The sequence below is a fragment of the Thalassophryne amazonica genome, chromosome 18 (assembly GCF_902500255.1).
Source record: "Thalassophryne amazonica chromosome 18, fThaAma1.1, whole genome shotgun sequence".
Taxonomy (NCBI): Eukaryota; Metazoa; Chordata; class Actinopteri; order Batrachoidiformes; family Batrachoididae; genus Thalassophryne; species Thalassophryne amazonica.
The window spans coordinates 49453411-49475280 of NC_047120.1; the positions used below are offsets into that span (position 1 = coordinate 49453411).

General features: G+C 45.0%; 1 protein-coding gene across 1 annotated transcript in view; it reads right to left on the reverse strand.

The window, feature by feature from the left end:
- LOC117530861 (protocadherin-15-like) overlaps positions 1-21870 on the reverse strand; it is a 520141-nt gene that overhangs the window by 198028 nt on the left and 300243 nt on the right. The window contains 1 exon segment of the mRNA XM_034193803.1: positions 20930-21166. Coding sequence (XP_034049694.1) covers positions 20930-21166 — 237 coding nt within the window.

Consider the following 21870-nt stretch of genomic DNA (forward strand, 5'->3'; position numbering starts at 1 on the left):
ACTCTTTAGTCAGAAGCCACACCCCCTTCTAGATTGTTCCTCAAGTGCACCTCATTAACACCACCTGTTCCACATCTCACATCCTAATTAGTCCACATGTATTTAAACCCCACAGTCCTTCACTTCTCTGCCAGATTGTTGTCTTAGTACACTTTCTAGCGCCCTTCATAGTCCTGTTTTTGTCTTGCCGTGTTCTGAACCTTGCTCTGTTTACCTCAACCATGCCTTTTGCTTCATCCCGGATGTCCCGGAGTCTGCTCGTGCCTCTGAACCCTGCTCGTTTGCGACTCCGTCTCATCCTGATCCTGTTTGTACCTCTGCCACACTGACTGATTACATGTATACTGAAACCAAGCCTGAAATAAAGACCATGATTTCTCCAACACCAAAGCCTAGTCTGGGAGTTTGCATTGCGGGTCCAGCCGCTCCTGGTGACGGGCTCCCGCCTGTCCTGACAATAATAAAGTATATTGAATAGTATTGTACCATATCGTAAACTAAATTTTGTCAGTTTAGTAAAATTTGGGTGGCCTTATACATTTAAACAAAACATAAATAAATAAATGGAATAAATAATCATAACTGGTGGTGGACATGGTTAAACTTTAAGAATAACAATAATGGGCCTTTCACACCGGACGCGTTGGAAGCATCAGGAATCGGTCTAAAAAGCATTATTTTCAATGAGATGCGCTGCTTTTTAGAGGTGTCAGAAGCGTCGTGTCAAAAGCTGAGCTAAAGTGACGCTTCTGATGGGAGCGCGCATTGCTGCTTGTCAACAGGCTGACGCGGTCAAAGATCAACCCAATCCAACCAAAGAGGTTGTTTGCCAAAATCTCGCAATACATGACCCCATTCATCATCCCTTCATTACGGTGCAGTCGTCCTGTCCCCTTTGCAGAAGAGCACCCCCAGAGTATGATGTTTCCACCCCCATGCTTCATGGTTGGGATGGTTTTCTTGCGGTTGTTCTCATCCTCTAAACATGGTAAGTGGAGTTGTTTCCAAAAAGCTCTATTCTGGTCTCATCTGACCACATGACCTTCTCCCATGCCTCCTCTGGATCATCCAGATGGTCACTGGTGAACTTCAAATGGGCCTGGACATGTGCTGCAGGATTTTAAACCATGACAGCATCATGTGTTACTAACGTAATCTTTGTGACTGTGGTCCCAGCTCTCTTCAGGTCATTGACCAGGTCCTCCTGTGTAGTTCTGAGCTTTCTCAGAATCATCCTTACCCCACAAAGTGAGATCTTGCATGGAATTCCAGACTGAGGGAGACTGACAGTCATCTTGTGTTTCTTCCAATTTCTAATAAATAATAACAGTTGTTGTCCCCTCCCAAGCTGCTTGCCTGTTGTCCTGCAGTCCATCACAGCCTTGTGCAGGTCTACAGTTTTGTCCCTGGTGTCCTTAGACAGCTCTTTGGTCTTGGCTATGGTGGACAGGTTTGAGTGTGATTGACTGAGTGTGTGAACAGGTGTCTTTTACACAGGTAACAAGTTCAAACAGGTGCAGTTAATACAGATAAAGAGTGCACAATAAGAGGGCTTCTTAAAGAAAAATTAACAGGTCTGTGAGAGACAGAATTCTTGCTGGTTGGTAGGTGTTCAAATACTTATTTGCAGCAGTAACATACAAATAAATTATTAAAAAATCATACATTGTGATTTCCGGATTTTTTTTTTTTTTTTAGATTATGTCTCTCCCAGTGGACATGCACCTAAGATGAAAATTTCAGACCCCTCCATGATTTCTAAGTGGGAGAACTTGCAAAATCACAGGGTGTTCAAATACTTATTTTCCTCACTGTATATATATATATATATATATATATATATATATATATATATATATAAACGCAACACTTTTGGTTTTGCTCCCATTTTGTATGAGATGAACTCAAAGATCTAAAACTTTTTCCACATACACAATATCACCATTTCCCTCAAATATTGTTCACAAACCAGTCGAAATCTGTGATAGTGAGCACTTCTCCTTTGCTGAGATAATCCATCCCACCTCACAGGTGTGCCATATCAAGATGCTGATTAGACACCATGATTAGTGCCCACAATAAAAGGCCACTCTGAAAGGTGCAGTTTTGTTTTATTGGGGGGGGGGGGATACCAGTCAGTATCTGGTGTGACCACCATTTGCCTCATGCAGTGCAACACATCTCCTTCGCATCATCCGTAAAGAGAACACCTCTCCAACATGCCAAATGCCAGGGAATGTGAGCATTTGCCCACTCAAGTCGGTTACGACGACGAACTGGAGTCAGGTCGAGACACCGATGAGGACGCCGAGCATGCAGATGAGCTTCCCTGAGACGGTTTCTGACAGTTTGTGCAGAAATTCTTTGGTTATGCAAACCGATTGTTTCGGCAGCTGTCCGAGTGGCTGGTCTCAGACGATCTTGGAGGTGAACATGCTGGATGTGGAGGTCCTGGGCTGGTGTGGTTACACGTGGTCTGCGGTTGTGAGGCTGGTTGGATGTACTGCCAAATTCTCTGAAACGACTTTGGAGACGGCTTATGGTAGAGACATGAACATTCAATACACGAGCAACAGCTCTGGTTGACATTCCTGCTGTCAGCATGCCAACTGCACGCTCCCTCAAATCTTGCGACATCTGTGGCATTGTGCTGTGTGATAAAACTGCACCTTTCAGAGTGGCCTTTTATTGTGGGCAGTCTAAGGCACACCTGTGCACTAATCATGGTGTCTAATCAGCATCTTGGTATGGCACACCTGTGAGGTGGGATGGATTATCTCAGCAAAGGAGAAGTGCTCACTATCACAGATTTAGACTGGTTTGTGAACAATATTTGAGGGAAATGGTGATATTGTGTATGTGGAAAAGGTTTTAGATCTTTGAGTTCATCTCATACAAAATGGGAGCAAAACCAAAAGTGTTGCGTTTATATTTTTGTTGAGTGTATATATATATATATATATATATATATATATATATATATATATATATATATATATATATATATATATATATATATATAAACTACAAAAAAACACCTGAAAAAATTAAGTTATTTAAAGTTGAGCTTTCATGGTCTCCATAAAACCTGTAATTCTATTTGGTAAAAAAAAAAAAAAACTGAACCCTTTCCAAATTAAAGCGTTCACTCAGATCAACTGTGCTAAAAGGCTAAGCTAACGTTAGCCGATCATTAAACCTTCACAGCAATGCAGTAAACGTCACGTTTTATTTTTATATTATTCTCACCTCGATAAAGCTGCAGAACTAAACTCCGTTGGTCAAAGTGGGACTTCGCATATATCCAAAAAGTGGGAAATTTCGGACTGAGTGGGTTTGTTCCATCACCGCGGCTGCCTGCGTCGCTCTGCACAGGGACGATGCCTGAAGGCCGGCTTCTCCATGCGGGTTGGCCGGCTGTCGCGGTTCGATCGGTATCCCACCAAGTTGTCAGTCCTCCCTCAGTCGGCGTCACTCTGAAAAGTAGCTGAAAAAAAGCTTCTTCCAGCAGGGTGATGGGAGAATCGTTCTACTGCTGTTTTTTAAAGCTTTTTTGTGGTTCTACATATGCCAATGCAAGATTGCGATCGCTTTGACTTTTTCGGGTTGTGAAAACAGCCAGTGTGACGTAGCCACAATCTCCACCCCCTTGCCGCTTACGAAGCCAAGCGTCTGATGTCACGACGCGTTGGGGGCGTTGACGCATCGGGCTGACGCCTCTGGTGTGAAAGGCCCTTAAGAATAAAATTAACTTTATTATCCCCAAGGAAAATATTTGCCAGTGTACCAAACACTAAACAGTGAACATTGTTTTTTTTATACAATAGGTACAACAAATTTATGCAAAATGACTGAAGACATTTTGCACATAAATGAGTCACTGAATAACTGTTCATTATGTATTCATCCTGCAGAAGGGGGAGGAATTATAGAGTCTGATGGCCTCAGGTAAGAAAGACCTCCTGTGGCGTTCTGTGCTACACCTCGGTGGTCTCAGTCTAAGGCTGAAGGTGCTCTGACAGGACATCAGTGCGGCATGCAGGGGGTGGGGGGTATTGTCTTTGATGCTGCGCAGTTTCCTCAGCATCCTCCTCTCTGACACCTCCACCACTGACTCCAGCTCAACCCCCAGAACAGAGCCAGCTTTCCTGGTGAGGCTGTTGTGTCTGTCTGTGTCAGCTGCATTCAGCCTGCTGTCCCAGCACACTTGCAGTGTAGAAGATGACATTGGAGACCATCGAGTAATAAAGCATCTGCAACACATTTCTGCAGACATTGAAAGATCTGAACCTCCTGAGGAAGTACAGTCGGCTCTCTGTCCTTTCTTATACACAGCATATGTGTTTACAGTCCAGTCCAGTTTGTTGTCTATGTGGACACCCAGGTACTTGTAGTAGTCTACAATGTCCACCTCAGTTCCATTGATGGTAACTGGGTTCGGACGGGTCTTCTGTTTTCTGAAATCCATCACCAGCTCCTTTGTCTTAGAGCTGCAGGTGGTTGAGTCCGCACCATTCCCCAAACATGTCCACCACACTCCTGTACTCATTCTTCTTGTCCCTGCCTATGCAGCCCACAATGGCACAGTCATCTGAAAACTGAAAAGGTGACAGGACTGTCACCAGAATCTGAAGTCTGAGGTGTAGAGTTTGAACAAGAAGGGAGACAGGACCGCCCCTGTGGTGCCACTTCTGATGGTGTCAGATGTAATGTCCCGAAGCCTCACACACTGTGGTTGTTGTTGTTGTTATGTTGTAAGGGCAAATGGGAAAGAGATTAAATATAAGATTACTTCAGGGGCTATATAACATCAGTGATTAGTAAAGAAGCATACAGTCAAATTTGGAGGTCAAAACCTCTAACAATTTGCGATTCCAAAAATCAGCCCGACACACCCACACAGGTCAGCCCATTTCTAAATTGGAAGTTGTATATGTGGACTGTTCACTTCAGGGTCAGAATGGTAATTTCAAATGGAAGTGGGTCCAGTTTGCTGCAACATCATTAACTTTGGAAACTTACACTGAAATGTCAAGAGATCAAATATGCACATGCAGCAGAAGTACAGTGGGACTTTCAGAAATAAGATGGGTTAAACTCCCTGTTGACCATGAAGGTATGCTACAGATCAGGTCAGTGCTTTACGCCATGAACGCCAAAGTGTGAGAGGACCATAACCATTTACAGAGGTTAGGCATCACTGAACTTGTATAATTTATAAAGCGGGCAGCATCTGTTTTTGCAGTGATGGAGGAGGATAAGACTGTGAGAAACTGTGGAGATTATCAAGTTATACTTAATAAGGGTGCTGTCAAGAGTGCAGTGTTTGTTTGTAGCACTTTTAGACAGCTGCAAAGCTGGACATGAGCCATGCCTAAGAGCAATGATTACTTGATAAGGCCTCAACACGATATGTAACAATTAACACGCACAACAGGTGATTTAATACTATAGCCTTATTTCTGGAGTAGCTTCGATCCCAATGCTTTTAAAATAAGCCACGAGGTACCGAGAGGGTCGCGTCCCTACGCCTTCAGGTCGGGGACAGGTCTCTCACCGTTGTCTCAGCCTACGGGCCGAGCGGCAGTGCAGAGTACTCGACCTTCTTGGAGTCCCTGGGAGGGGTACTAGATAGCGCTCCAACTGGGGACTCCATTGTTCTCCTGGGGGATTTCAACGCCCACGTGGGCGGAGATAGTGAGACCTGGAGGGGGGTGATCGAGAAGCACGGCCTCCCCGATATGAACCCGAGTGGTGTTCAGTTGTTGGACTTCTGTGCTAGTCACAGTTTGTCCATCACAAATACCATGTTCAAGCACAAGGGTGTCCATAAGTGCAAGTGGCACCAGGACACCCTGAGCCAGAGGTTGATGATCGACTTTGTAGTCGTATCATCTCACATTTGGCCACGTGTCTTGGACACTCGAGTGAAGAGAGGGGCAGAGCTGTCGACCGATCACCACCTGGTGGTGAGTGGGATCCGCTGGGAGTGGAGGAAGCCGGTCAGACCTGGCAGGCCCAAACGTATCGTGAGGGTCTGCTGGGAATGACTGGCGGAACCCTCTGTCAGTGAGGTCTTCAACTCCCACCTCCGGGAGAGCTTCTCCCAGATCCTGGGGGAGGTTGGAGACATGGAGTCCGAGTGGACCATGTTCTCCACCTCCATTGCTGATGCGGCCGCTCGTAGCTGTGGTCGCAAGGTCTCTGGTGCCTGTTGTGGTGGCAATCCCCGAACCCGGTGGTGGACACCGGAAGTAAGGGATGCCGTCAAGCTGAAGAAGGAGTCCTACTTATCTTTGTTGGTAGGTGGGACCCCGGAGGCAGCTGACAGGTACCGGCAGGCCAAGCGTGCCGCAGCCCGTGCGGTCGCAGAGGCAAAAACATGGGTCTGGGAGGAGTTTGGGGAGGCCATGGAGGAGGACTATTGGTCAGCCTCGAAGAGATTCTGGCAAACCGTTTGGCACGTCAGGAGGCGGAAGCAGCTCTCCACCCGCACTGTTTACGGTGCGGGTGGGGAGCTGTTGACCCTGACTGGGGATGTTGTCGGGCGGTGGAAGGAATACTTCGAGGATCTCCTCGATCCCATCGTCACGTCTTCCGAAGAGGAAGCAGAGACTGGGGACTCAGAGGTGGACTCATCCATTACCCAGGCCGAAGTCACCGAGGTGGTTAGAAAGCTCCTCGGTGGCAAGGCTCCTGGGGTGGATGAAATCCGTCCTGAATACCTTAAGTCTCTGGATGTTGTGGGATTGTCTTGGCTGACACGCCTCTGCAACATCGCGTGGCGATCGGGGACAGTGCCTCTGGATTGTCAAATTGGGGTGGTGGTCCCTCTGTTTAAGAAGGGGGATCGGAGGGTGTGTTCCAACTATAGGGGGATCAAACTCCTCAGCCTCCCTGGTAAGGTCTATTCCAGAGTACTGGAGAGGAGAATTCGACCGATGGTCAAACCTCGGATTCAGGAGGAGCAGTGTGGTTTTCATCCTGGTTGCGGCACACTGGACCAGCTCTACGCGCTCCATCGGGTGCTCGAGGGTTCATGGGAAGTCCACATGTGTTTTGTGGATCTGGAGAAGGCGTTCGGTTCGACCGTGTCCCTCGGGGCACCCTGTAGGGCAGGGGTGGGCAATCATGTGCCATAAAGGGCCAAGACACTGCAGGTTTTCCATGCAACCAATCACCTCAGCAGGTGATTCCATTAAAGATCAGGTGTTTCAGCAGGTGATTTCATTGACAACCAGGTGTTTATGTTCAGAGCAGAAGCTCATCAGCAACCCACCTGCTGAGGTGATTGGTTACACGGAAAACCTGCAGTGTCTCGGCCCTCAACACCCACCCCTGCTGTAGGGGGTGATCCAGGAGTACAGGGTCTGGGGTCCTTTGCTAAGGGCTATGCGGTCCCTGTACGACCGCAGCAGGAGCTTGGTTTGCAAGGTAGTAAGTCAAACCTTTTTCCAGTGCACGTTGGCCTCTGCCAGGGCTGCCCTTTGTCACCGGTTCTGTTCATTATTTTTATGGACAGAATTTCTAGGCGCAGCCAGGGTGTAGAGGGGGTCTGGTTTGGGAACCACAGAATCTCGTCTCTGCTGTTTGCGGACAAAGTGGTTCTGTTGGCTTCATCAAATCAGAACCTTCAGCGTGCACTGGGGCAGTTTGCAGCCGAGTGTGAAGCGTCTGCGATGAAAATCAGCACAACCAAATCCGAGGCCATGGTTCTCGACCGGAAAAAGGTGCTTTGCCCTCTTCATGTCGGTGGAGTGTCCTTGCCTAAAGTGGAGGAGTTTAAGTATCTCGGGGTCTTGTTCATGAGTGAGGGACGGATGGAGCGTGAGATCGATAGAGGGATCGGTGCAGCATTTGCAGTGATGCGGTCGCTGTATCGGACCTTCGTGGTGAAGAGAGAGCTGAGTAGGGGGGCAAAGCTCTCGATTTACCGATCGATCTACATTCCAATCCTCACCTATGGTTATGAGATTTGGCTTATGACTGAAAGAACAAGATCGCGAATACAAGCGGCCGAGATGAGTTTCCTCCGCAGGGTGGCTGGGCGCTCCCTTAGAGATAGGGTGAGGAGCTCAGTCACTCGGGAGGAGCTCGGAGTCGAGCCGCTGCTCCTCCACATCGAAAGGAGTCAATTGAGGTGGCTCGGGCATCTTTTCCGGATGCCCCCTGGACGCCTCGCTGGAGAGGTGTTCCGGGCACGTCCCATTGGGAGGAGGCCCCAGGGAAGACCCAGGACACGCTGGAGGGACTACATCTCTCGGCTGGCTTGGGAACGCCTTGGGGTTCCCCCAGAGGAGCTGGGGGAGATGTGTGTGGATCGGGAGGTCTGGGCGGCTTTGCTTGAGCTGCTGCCCCCACGACCCAACTCTGGATAAAGCGGAAGAAAATGGATGGATGGATGGTACCGATGCAACGTGTGCATCTTAAACAACCATTGTTTTTAAGCTTCAGTATGTCCTGAATATGAAATAGAATTATGACATTTCATATGTAGAGATGTAACTGCTGTCATGGCAACATACTGTATGTCACAATATGATAACCATGTCAGCAACATACTTTGATTTGATGTAACAACGCCTAATCATTTGTTAAACATGTTTTAATATAGAACCCATCATGTCCTTACAAATAATTGTATAACTCAATACTCTAGCAAATGACATTTAACTATCTTAAAACCTGCACATTACATAACATTACGCCACAATCTCAAAAAAAAAAAAAAAATTCCAAGAAAGCATAAATTAAGATTTATACCAAGCTAATGTGTGACCGTACACTGTAAATGCTAACAAATAAATTAATTAAGTATGATACGTTAACCAGTCTCTGTTTTCATCAACCTATTATGAACACTCATTTTAAATAAGTACATATACAAATTTGCTGCCATAAAATAGTAATTTATGTTGGCTTAAATGAATCAGATTTGATTAACTTAATTATTGTGAGTGTGCAGTACTCAAATTAATTTAAATAATTAGAAAATAGTAACTTCTTCAATTTGATTTTGCAGTACTCAAATAAACTTAAAAACCTAGATTATACTAACTCATTTATTTTGAGTTTGCAGTACTGAAATAAATTAGATTACAGTAATGTATTTACTATGAGCATCCAGTATTCAAGTGACAGCTTAATTGTCTTTAGTTTTGCTCATTCATCATATTCAGGTCAACATAATTTTCTTGAAGCTACAGCAGAAACTACAGCTAACCGCTAACTTTTAGTAGTGACTCTGGTACACTGTCAGCTACTGACAAGCCAGTTTTGCATTTAAGCACCGGCAACACTTCTGAGTAAAAACAAAGGTGATCACAAACACGAGTCAGCGCTTCTGTCTTTGAGCGCCTTGCCCACTGCAGTAATGAAGAGTTATTTACTTTCAACATGGAACAGTGCTGACATGCCGCAGAAGACATTAAAAGCAGAGCAGTTTTGACTTATGGTTTTGATTTCTAAACCAAACTAATTCCGGACAGTCTATTAACAATGAGTGAAAAACAGGTTGGAGATAGCACTGGTAGTCCAAACATGGGCTCACCATGGATGTGTGCAGGCGGGAATGCGGAGAGTAAATGAGGCAGATCTGCGCATGTCTGAAAGAATGCTCAAAGGACACTGGGTACGAAAAATATTTTTTTTCTTCTAATTTGGCTTAAATGGGATATATCAAGTAAAGCATGTATCTCAAAGTATTCCTTACTGTATGTTTTGAACTTATATTTTACAGTGTAACTGTCATTGCACAGTAATTTAATAGCTCTTTCTCTGACGGAAAAAAAAAACTAGAGCAAAAGACATTCATTAAAAATAAAAATCTTCATGTCAAGCTACATAGTACCTTTTCCATTCATATCTCACATCATATGTATGCTCTAAGGCACGTTGCTGCCGGTGCTTATCTCTGGATTCCATAGCATCAAGTGGATTAGTCTGCGACTCCCCCTGGACAGGGCGCCCAGTCCGATGCAGGTTACTTCTCTAGCTGAGGCCAGTACCCAAATACAGCTGGATGGACTGCAACAATGTTGTTTAGGTGTCTTGTCCAAGGACACAGACAGGTAACATGAATGGGATTCGAATACAGGTCTACATATTGGCAGGCAAGTCCTTATCCAATCAGATACCTATTCTACTTATCATATATGATGCCATGATAAAATGCATGATATCATCATAAATGCTTATGTGTTTGTACATCAAATCAAACATTGCCAGCATCACAGTTATATAGTATTTTGACATTGGTGGGTATAACAGCAATTGCATCCCCATATTTTGTAATTTTACAATTCCACGTCATACTCATGTCAAGGTTTCAGAAAAACATCACTTTGTTAAGATGATAGGAGTAACTCCGGGCAACACGACCAACAATGGACAATGGATACACAGTTAAAGGATATTCCATGAAAGTACTTTGGGCACAAGATCAAGGTGGAAGGGCTTCCCCCCACAGAAGACAAAAACAAAGCTGTAAAAGAAGCTCCTGACTACAGGATGACATTTTTCGGGAATTCCCGTGGGTTACGTGATTCCTGCGGGATGGGAGTCAAAATTTTATCAATCCCGTGATTGGGATGGGACGAGAATAAAAATGAACGGGAGCGGGCAGGAGCGGGAATGCCAAAAATAGATGATGATTTTCATCTATTTAAAAACCAAAATTACACCCGTCCATTGTTATGCTGCGTTCACACCGGGCGCGATTAGACGCTACAAATTTGCGGGGGTCGCGTGGCGATGGATGCGCCTCCTTCGCCCGGTGTGTTGCTCTGCTTTTGCTATGAAAATTCACCCCGGTGCGTCATCAAATAGGAGGAGCTTCCATTCTGCTCGCCAGCTCCGGCTGTCAGTCAAGTTAACATGACAGACCTTGATCAAACGGAGCGAGTGGTTGTGGAAAGCTCCCAATACAAGGAGTGTCATTATTTGCTGCAGGAGCTGTGTCTGGATGACGGCCGCTTTCAGCGGTCCTTCCACCTCTGCAGGACCCAGTTTGAGGACCTCCTGTCCCGTTCACGCACGCACATGTAAACAATTAAAAAAAAAAACTGCTGCCTGCTGTAGGACTGCAGCTTGCTCTTCCCCCAAAAACTCTGTCATAATTGTGTTTAGAAACCAGTCACCAATTGTTTTATTATACATCTGTGTAGTTAATAAGTAAAATAATCTCCATGGACGATTCGCTCGCGCGCGCACGTAATATAGAAATAAAAAGAAACTCCGCTCCCCCTGCTGTGGGGCTGCTGCTTGCTCCAAAAACTCTGTCATAATTGTGAAATACAGGACAAAAGAGACATAAGTCCTGCTCACCGGCTGCTACCAGAGACACGACATGTTCACATCTTCAGTCAAACTCCAGACATCTCCACGTCACTACATATTCAGTCCCTGATTCGTCATCGCGGTGTGACGAGACGAAAAAGTTGATTTTACAACTTGGGGAGGAGGGCAACACGACGTGAACCGGCGTGAAGTTAGACAGTAGACAGTAGTTCATTATTCAGACAGTAATTCGCGATGAAGCAGTTCTGGGTGTATTATGGGCAAGAAATGTTTTTAAAATGGAAATAAACATGCCCAGTTGAATTCTACCTTTAAAAAATCCAAAATAAAATGATGATTTGGTTTTGGTGCTTAAGCAAAAATACAACAGAATATGGAAAGTGAAAACAGACATATACTAATTTATTAGGCTTGTTGTTGGCAGTTGTTGGCAGTTTCCTCGCTTGCGAGGATAGTGGGAAGGCCTTTTTTTTTTTTTTTTTTTTTTTTAGTTTATTTTCTACAAGCCCTCTGGTGGCTGAAAAGTCCGATGCGGGATGCACAAGACCTGTTACACTTGGGGCAAATGAATACTTGAGTAGGCTGGGCTTGTGCTGCTGCCCGCTCTTTCTGTCTTTGACGCTTCTGGCGTGAGGCTTCACTTCTTTCTGCCTCAAACTTCAGGCTGGTGGATTTGATGCTGGAACGCCAGCTGAGTCTATCTGTAGCTAGATGCTGCCATGACTGATACTGAATGCCTGCAAGGGAGAGCTGTTTCTTCAGCTGGTCCTTATAGCGCTTTTTGGGGGCCCCTCGGTTTCGTCTCCCTTCCTTGAGCTCGCCAAAGAGAATTAATTTCGGCATGCGTGTATCATCCATCCTGGCTACATGACCTGTCCAACGAAGCTGTTGTTTGAGTATAATAGACTACATGCTGGGAAATTTGGCTCTGGTAAGGATGTCCTCATTTGAGATGTAGTCCTGCCACTTGATCCCGAAGATGTTTCGGAGACAACGCTGATGAAAGCGTTCCAGTAATCTGATCTGTTGGCGAGACATAACCCAGGTTTCAGCTCCATACAGGAGGGTAGGGACCACAATGGCTCTGTAGACCTGCACTTTTGTGGAAAGGCGCAGTGCATGATTCTGCCAGACTTTCTTTGAGAGTCGACCAAAAGAACTGCTGGCCTTGGCAAGGCGACTGTCTAGGTCCTTGGCAACAGATGCGTCATTTGAGATAACACTACCGAGATACGTGAAGTGCTCTACTGCAATCAGGCTGGTACCCTCGATGTTGATTTGGGGTGGGGTATATGCTGTATGGGGGACTGGTTGATATAGCACTTCTGTCTTTCTCAGGCTGATGGTGAGGCCGAAGGCTCTTGCTGCTTCAGCAAAACAGTTGACAATGTGCTGCAAGGCTTGCTCCGTATGGGCAATGAGGGCACAGTCATCTGCGAAGAGCAGCTCCATGATTAGCTGTTCTGTGATCTTAGTGTGGGACAGAAGGCGCCGCAAGTTAAACAGACTTCCGTCGGTTCTGAAGCGGATATAGATGCCATCTGTCAAGACTTCTTTGGCCTCACGAAGCATCATGCTAAAGATGATGGAGAACAGAGTGGGCGCGAGGATGCAACCTTGTTTGATGCCATTTAAGATGGGGAAGCTGCCGGACAGAGTCCCGTTGTACTTCACTTGTCCCATCTGGCCTTTATGCAGCTGACGGATGATGTTGAGGAGCTTTGGAGGGCAGCCAAGGTGTGCAAGAATCTTCCACAAACCCTCACGACTGACCGTGTCAAAAGCCTTGGTTAGGTCTATGAAGGCTGCATAAAGGGCCATGTTCTGTTGTCTGCACTTCTCCTGGATCTGTCTCAGGACGAAGATCATGTCGGTGGTTCCCCTGTTGGCCCGAAATCCACACTGACTCTCGGGAGTATTTTCATGCGCTATGGTAGGGGTAAGCCTGTTGAGTAGCACTTGAGCCAAAATCTTACCTGCCATTGAGAGGAGAGTGATGCCCTGGTAATTAGAACAGTCGGACTTGTCGCCCTTGTTCTTGTACAGGGAGACAATGACCGCCTCCCGAAGGTCATGTGGAACCATTTCCTTTTCCCAGCAACTGGAGAAGAGAATCTGAAGCTTGTCGAGGACTGCCTCACCTCCATTTTGGTAAACCTCTGCTGGGATGCCATCTATGCCAGGAGACTTACCTGGATTCAGCTGCGTGGTGGCCTTTCGGATCTCTTCAAGTGTTGGGGGGTCATCAAGTTCCCATTTCACCTCCACCTGGGGAATCTTCTCGATTGATGACTCTTGCACAGTGCGCTTGTCACTGAAGAGGTTTTCAAAGTGTTCTGACCAACGCTGCATAATGGTTTCCTTGTCCGTCAGAAGGGTGGAGCCGTCTGAGGAGCGCAGGGGTGCTTGCACTTGATGTGCTGGCCCATGGATGGTCTTAAGGCCTTCATAAAAGGAGCGCATGTCTCCGGCATCGGCATGTTGTTGTGTCTTCTCCGCAAAAGCTAGCCACCAGTCGTTCTGCAGTATGCAGAGCTTGCTTTGCAGTGTGGAGCAGGCATTTCTGTAAGCTGTCTTGGCAGAGTGGTCATCAGGTTTAGCTAAAAGAGTCTTGTGGCATGCACGTTTCTTTTCTAGTAGTTCCTGGATCTGTGCATCAGACTCATCAAACCAGTCTTTATTTTTCCTGGCTGAGAAGCCCACTACTTCTGCTGCCGTCTCCTGAAGGATGGTCTTTAATCTCATCCACTGTTGTTCAGGGTCATCAGGCAGGCCTTCTTCTCCACCCAGTCTCTCCTCTAGTTTGGCCTGGAACTCCATTTTTGTGTCTATGTCTTGCAGCTTGTGGACTTGTAGCTTCTTAAACTGTGGGCCTTTCTTCTTAGGAGGGGGCTTGAAAGTGAAAGCAATCTTGGAACGGACCAAGCGATGATCCGTATAGCAATCCGCGCTAGGCATCACCCTGGTATGTAGTACGTCTCTTCTATCATGCTGTCGCGTCAGAACGTAGTCCAGAAGGTGCCAGTGTTTGGAGCGTGGGTGTCTTCAGGTTGCTTTGAATCTCTCTTTCTGTTGGAACAGGCTGTTGGTGATCGTCAAGTCATGTACAGAGCAGAACTCCAGCAGCAGGCGGTCATTGTCGTTACAGTTGCCTATGCCATGTTTCCCTAGCACGTCCTTCCATACATCAGAGTCGCGGCCCACTCTGGTGTTGAAATCTTCCATTATGAGGAGCTTGTCCTGGGTGTCGACGCGCTGTAGAAGGTTGTGCAGATCGCTATAGAAAGCCTCCTTAACTCTGATGTCGGCCTGCATGGTTGGGGCATACACACTAACAATAGTGGCAAAATCCTTGTTGTTGATGGGGAACCGGAGTGACATGAGTCGGTCAGAATGTCCAACTGGCAAACTGTGTAACCTATGTGCTATGGCGCTCTTAATCATGAACCCGACCACTGAGAGTCGACGATCTTCTTTAGCTTTCCCTGACCAGAACAGTGTGTAGCCTGTACCTTCCTCGGTGAGTGACCCTTGGTCTGCAAAGCGCACCTCGCTGAGTGCAGCAATGTCTATGTCAAGCCTTGCTAGCTCTTTGGCGACTAAGGCTGAGCGTCTTCGAGGACGATCGCTATTGTCTGAGTCCATCATTGTGCGTACATTCCAGCACGCAATTTTCAGGTTCTTTGTTTTTCTTTTCGCACCGCGTGTAGTGATGCCCATTGGCAGCGGTGAGCCAACCAGGTCTAGTGAGACAAGCCATGTTTAGACCACCTTTTCTAGGTCTGTCTATACAAATAATATTTTGAAAATTCAGATTTTCTCCCCTCCCACCCCTCAGTTTCACTGTACTTAATGGCATGATGAACTACTGTCTGGAAAATGAATAACTGTCCAGAATCTGAATAACTGTCCACACTTAAGCAGTAATAGCTTTTACGTGGGCAAGTGTATTTTGGTGCCACCTGCCTCACCTTATGGTGTGGGTACAGTTCTTTCACACATCATGGAGGATAAAACTGAGAAACCCACGGAATCTGACAGCAGCTTAGAAGGGATACTCACAGTTGGACAAGGAGGGTCTGGCTGTTGTTTTTGCAATTAAGCATTGCCATCAGTACCTTTATGGACATGCATTTACAATTTGCACAGACCATAAGCCACTGATGAGCCTATTCAATGAGACCCGGGGCATACTCCCAGTGGTCTCCACTAGGATACCGCTCTCAACTCTCACGCTCTAAACCCACCAGTATACAGTGTGCAGGGGAGGTAAAGACATTTTCACTGCTGGCTGTTTGTGTTATCTCCCTCTGCCTGACATACCTGCTACAATGCAGGTGCCACCAGAGATTGTGTTTGCATTGGAGAGGCTGGCAGAGAGACAGATCAATGCCAGGAAGATTAAGCAGTGGACAGAAAGAGATACGGTCCTGTCAAAAGTTAAGAGTTTCTGTTACAGGGCTGGCCAACTGTGGCTGAAGCAGAGGAGCAAAAACCTTATCTTAGGCACAGAATGGAACTGAGTTTGCAGGATGGATGCATCCTCTGGGGATTTAGAGTTGTCGATCAATAGTAGCAGAGGAACTATACGAGTTGTTTTGTGGCCAGATATACAGTAGACCAAAACATGGTTAACAAAAAAATCTTTACTGATTGCCAAACTAATCAGACAATGCCAAAACCAACCCCACCACACGCCTGGGCAAAACCTTTGATGGTCGTGGTTGTAGTAGGGCAGCTAGGACCATCCGTTTTGCACCCCAACCTCCTGGAAAAAACCCCCTGAATCAAACCAAGCCAGATAGTAAAGGCAATGTCCAAAGTGCAAACCAAAATCGCTTTTATCCCCATTAAAACACCTTCAATGATATCTAATGGACTTCATTTTCAAAAATATTCCACAAGACAAAAATTTCCCAGTAAACAAATATGCAAATATACAAATATCATTCATGAGTTTTAAATTCAAAATGGTGTCCAAAATGGCTGCCAAATGATACTGCTCCGTTAAAATACCTCTAAAATACATCACAGAAAACAAACAATAGAATTAGTAAAAACAACAACAAAAGATTTTGGTGCCATTAATAATGGTCTCCTTTCACTCTATTGAGGTAGCAGTTGGCTAGTATTTAGTGCACATTATACACCAATAAATCCAGAAGCCATGGATTGAAATCTCCTGGGAGTTCACTTGTTGGTGGAAGACAACAATGTATTTCTCTAGATTAATGGTAAATGGACTACATTTATATCAGACATTCAAAGCGCTTTACAGTGCCTCACAATCGCCCCGATGTGAGGGTGCTGCCATACAAGGTGCTCACTACACACTGGGAGGACCTTGCCTTACTGATTTAGGACCTTGCCTTAGTGATTTTTCAGTCAGGCTGGGATTTGATCCTCTGGTCTCAAGTCCAACGCTTGAACCACTAGACCATCACCTTCCCTAAGTTTTCATCAGTATATTCTGGTTCAAATAAATATGGAGTGTCATTAAATTCAATTTCATGATGAAGTAGTATAGAGGAGGATTTTTTTTTTTATTAAAGAAAACTTGAAAGTTCAGCTACACTTTTCCAGAAGGCACATTCAAGATGCAAGCCTAGATTTGATCTGCTTTGTTGAAAGAAAAGTCCTCGCTACTCCACTCCACTATGAAGCTATGAGTGGTGATGCAAAATGCAAAACTTGCACTGTGAAAAATTTCGGTAACACTTTATATTAACTGCACGCTATAAAGCATTAGTAAAGCATTTATAAAGTGTAAGTAAATTCTTAAATAACTACTTGTAAAACATGTACAAAGCATTCCTTTTTATTAGATACTCATTGGTAAGACCATAAATAGATGACTTAATAATTATTAAGAACAAAATATGTAATGTCTTTATAAAACATTTATAAATGATTTTTTAATTCTCTATAAACCATTTAAGAAAAGTTGATCATTAATAATTCATCATTTACAAACATAAAATGGGACACTATTCATTAGTGATAAAAATACTTTACAAATCATATTTTTATTGTCTTTACATTTTTCCTCACAAATCATTAAGATTCTTTTACAAGTAGTTATTTAAGCATTTACTTACACTTTATAAATGCTTTACTAATGCTTTATAGCGTGCAGTTAATATAAAGTGTTACCCAAATTTCTTCAGTCGCTGCCACAGAAGGGTTGTTTGGGTGTCTTGGTGGCTTTCTCCTTCTTGCACCATCCCATAGTTTTTGAGAATTGTCTGCTCCCCACATATTTACCATAGAATGCCATACTGTTTACATTTCTTTATATCTGATGTAAATAAAGTCCAAGACATAATCAGTGTCTTGGAAATGCTCATATATTCATCCCCTGGCTTGTATGAAGAAAACTGTGTGTAAAAGTGATGGTTTGTATGTGTTATACAAAGCTGCACTTACTTATCACACCATCAATTTTTAAAATTTTTATTTCTTTAAATTCATTATGTAGCGATTACTTTTCATTATGAGTTTCAGGGCATAATTTTAGAAATTAGAATATAAAAATCATGATTTTTTTTTAATGTCCTAAAAAATTTCAACATGTAAAAGCTCAAGGCGTTCACAAACTTTCAAGCAGCACTGCATGCCAAATTCGTTTTCTGTTTTGAATTTGAATTGAATTTATTGAATTTATTTAAGGACACATGGATCCAAGCAATTAAAAAAACATACAAAGAAAGAAAAAGAGAAAATAGTCCAAGAGCGCACCCATGCAGCCGAAAGGGGTTAGGCAGAAGCAAAGCTTGTAGATGCCTACCCCATTAACCAAAGAAATAAAAATTGTACATATGTATATAAAAATTTATACATCCATCCAGTTAAATTCAGCCCAAAATGAGTGTGTGTGTGTGGGGGGGGGGGGGGGGGGGGGGGAGCAAAAAACCATTTATTCCCACTCCCTATTTCAACTGCTCAATCACTGCAACTCATAGGACACAAGCCCAATGTTACCGAACAAACTAGATTCACAATTCAACAACTCATAGAGCAAAAACTCATTTTTCTTCATCAGTCACATATCTAGAGAACATAATTTCTTTATATTGATATTTAAACTGAATAATATTTGGACATCGCTTGAGTTCCTCCGTCAGTTTATTCCATATTTTAGGGCCACAAATGGAGACACAGAAACCTTTCCTGGTCTGAGCCCCTGCAATTTTAAAATAATACAATCCCCTTAGATTATATTTTCCCTCTCTCTCTGGGAAAAATTCTTGAATTCTAAAGGGCAGTTGCTTATTTTTCACTTTATACATTAATTGAATAATCTTAAACGCAATTATATTGCAGACTTTTAATATTTTAGATTTAATTCGATTTAATGTAATTAGATTTGTTTAGTATGCATTGTGTTGAGCGACTGTAATCTGCATATATGTGCAGTCCATCAACTTAGGGCCCTGTCCCACTGGGGAGAGGATCAATTGCGCATGAATTGAGTACACCAATTACGGGCGTTCGTTGTCGTCCGCAACAAAAATGACAAAAAATGACAAATGTGTTGTGTGGGCCGCCAGAAGAGGAGGTACTGCTGGCCCACCACCAGAGGGCGCCCTGCCTGAAGTGCGGGCTTCAGGCACGAGAAGGCGCTGCCGCCACGGACACAGCCGGGAGTGACAGCTGTCACTCATTATCTCTTGACAGCTGTCACCCATCTACACTACATCATCTCACTCCATAAAGACCGGACGTCATCTCCACCTCGTTGCCGAGATATCATCTACCTGTGAAGGTAATATTCTCTGCTATTCTGAGACTGTATTGTTAGTCTAAACTCTTCTTTGCAGCCGTTTTCCTGTTGGTGTGTCCTTATCTGTGAGATTGGCGTAAAGTGTGATCCGCGACGGCTTTGCTTCACACTCCAACCAGATAAGTGGTTAGAACAGGAGCTGCACGAGTGTGTGATTAGAGGTGGAGGTGACTTTCCACCTTCTGACTGTTTTTGTTACTGGGTGTGCACACACCCACATCTCACTGTTTGTGCTCCTCGCCAGCAGTACCAGATCCGACAGTCGGGGACGGTGATCACCTGGGAATTCAGGACTTGGTGGCTCCAGTATTCACCAGGTTCGGTGGCGACGGAAATCGTGTGGTTCCGGCTCTTCTCAGGACAGACGTCTTCTATCCTCGAGCCTGCCCACACGTCACCTTTGTGTATTGACTGCTATCAGATTCTGAGATTGTCTGTATATTTGTTGTGCACATTCACAACATTAAATTGTTACCTTTTGGCTCATCTATTGACCGTTCATTTGCACCCCCTGTTGTGGGTCCGTGTCACTACACTTTCCCCAACAAAATGTCCCAGTATGAATTACGGATATATTAATAATATATAGCAAATATATGATGAACAATCATGGTTATATAATGCATGTAGTGAGGAAACTGATCCGACACATTGAGATTATCACAGCAGTATTACGGGTGTATTATGAATGCATCGCGCACATGTTGCGCGTGCACGGCATCTGCATTGCGGTCATAAAATAAGCTCACTCGGGCCTTTTGGCATTACTATTCACACCAACAATACAGCCTCTGGAGCATTTGCTGGACTTGGACAAGTTGATCACAGAGTTAATGTTCATTTTGTCATGCGAGGGTTAATTGTTCATGAGTTTGGGGAGCAGGAGGGGGGAAGCCGCTTGGGTGTGAGACAGTGTTTTTTTTTTTTTTTTTTTTTTTTTGAGAGTGTCACAGAAAACAGACTTCAGCGTGAGTTGTGGCTAAACAGCAACTCTTCCTTTTGTTGGTGTTAAATAAAAGTCCTGGAGGAGACCTGATTGCAGCAGCTACGTCTTTGCGGATTTACACAGCTGGACCAGCGTTGACTGGCAGGTATGTCGCTTTCTGCCACATATAGTACTTTGGGTGTACGTGACGTGTTTGTTATGCATTCACAGATTGTCCGCAAATCAACTGCAAAGCAGATGTAATAAAAACGCTTTATTTGTGGCCAATTTGTAAGCATTCGCTATAACATATTTTAGTTTGTGATGTGGACATGATGGGCACATATTGTGCCCATCTTGTCCATGCCCATCTGTTTTACACACTGTCCCAGTCTGCTGCCAAGCCGCAAATCCCCGTCAGTTGCGGATATCAGTGGTTAACGGCAGATATACAGTGCATAGAGTGAGTATGTATTGTGTATGAATTGAGTATATATGGAGTATGTAAGGCGGATGTCATCTGCATTCAGATTGTTGAACAGCTCAAAAATCCCGGCTGCGGACATGCATGTCTCTGCGGATGATCACGGGCGTGTTCGGATGACAGCCGACTCATACAGGCATGTTACACGGATATTGCGGATGTTTGGCGAATATGGGCCAATTTTGTGCGCAATCCATACGCAAATCCTCTTAAACGCCAGTGGGACAGGGCCCTTAGATAAAGATAACGGTGCAAGCGTGTTTCTGTCTCTTATAACAACAACAACAACCTCCCTGTGCCTTTCAAGACATTCAAGTTTGCCCAACAATATAAAAGATAAAATACAACTATAGTCCAACAGTGAAAGCAGGTATAAAAGATAGCAGGAACATAAAAGAAAAAATAGCGACATAAATAAATAAATAGTTAGCAGCATTACCGTTACAGTGACAGTAACAGTGGTGAGCCCTGGAGGCATGTTTCCATCGGTGTCCAAGGCCTCTATGATAAAAGTATAGGTGGGTTCTGCATCAGGCAATGTCTCATAATCCAGAACCTGAAGAACGGACAGCTCCCCTGTTACGGGGTTGATGTGGAATAGCTGGAGAATGTCCCGGTCCGACCCTTCAGCCCTTATTCGATATGTTAGGTTTGAGCCAAGGTCGGCATCTATCGCCTGGAGAGAGACAGAGAGAGAGAGATAGTGTCAAAGAATAGCACAGGAAAGTAATATCACTGCGTGGATTTTATGACAAGATGAAATTTTCATTTATGCTGGAAGGAAAAGCATGTCCACGTGCCGGGGCTACTAACACACTGCGGTGTTTTCTGTTGTGTGGGCCGCTGAAGAGGAGGTACTGCTGGCCCACCATCACCAGAGGGCGCCCTGCCTGGAGTGCGGGCTCCAGGCACCAGAGGGCGCCGCCGCCTCACGGGAGCAGCCTCGGTGACAGCTGTCACCCATCACCTGAGACAGCTGACGGCAATCATCAGTGGGGTATATCAGCAGGACGGCATCTCCACCTCATTGCCGAGATATCGTTTCTACCAGAGAGGTAACATATCAAAGCCTACTGAGTACACAGTTTTGACTGAGCTAGTTATTGGTTTACTGTTCCAACGAGAGGTGGAGGTACCTTTCCTGCCGTTCGGAGTTCTGGGTGCAAACGCGCCCCCATCTAACTGTTCTTTTTCCCTCGCCAGCAGTACCAGGTCCGACACGCGGAGGCAGTGGCCACCTGGGAGTTCGGGACTTGGCGGCTCCAGTATTCCCGGGGTCCTGTGGCGGAGGAAGCCGTGTGGTTCCGGTCTTACCTTGGAGAGGCGTCTCCTATCTTCGAGCCTGCCACACGACACCTTTGTGTATTGACTTTTGTCCAT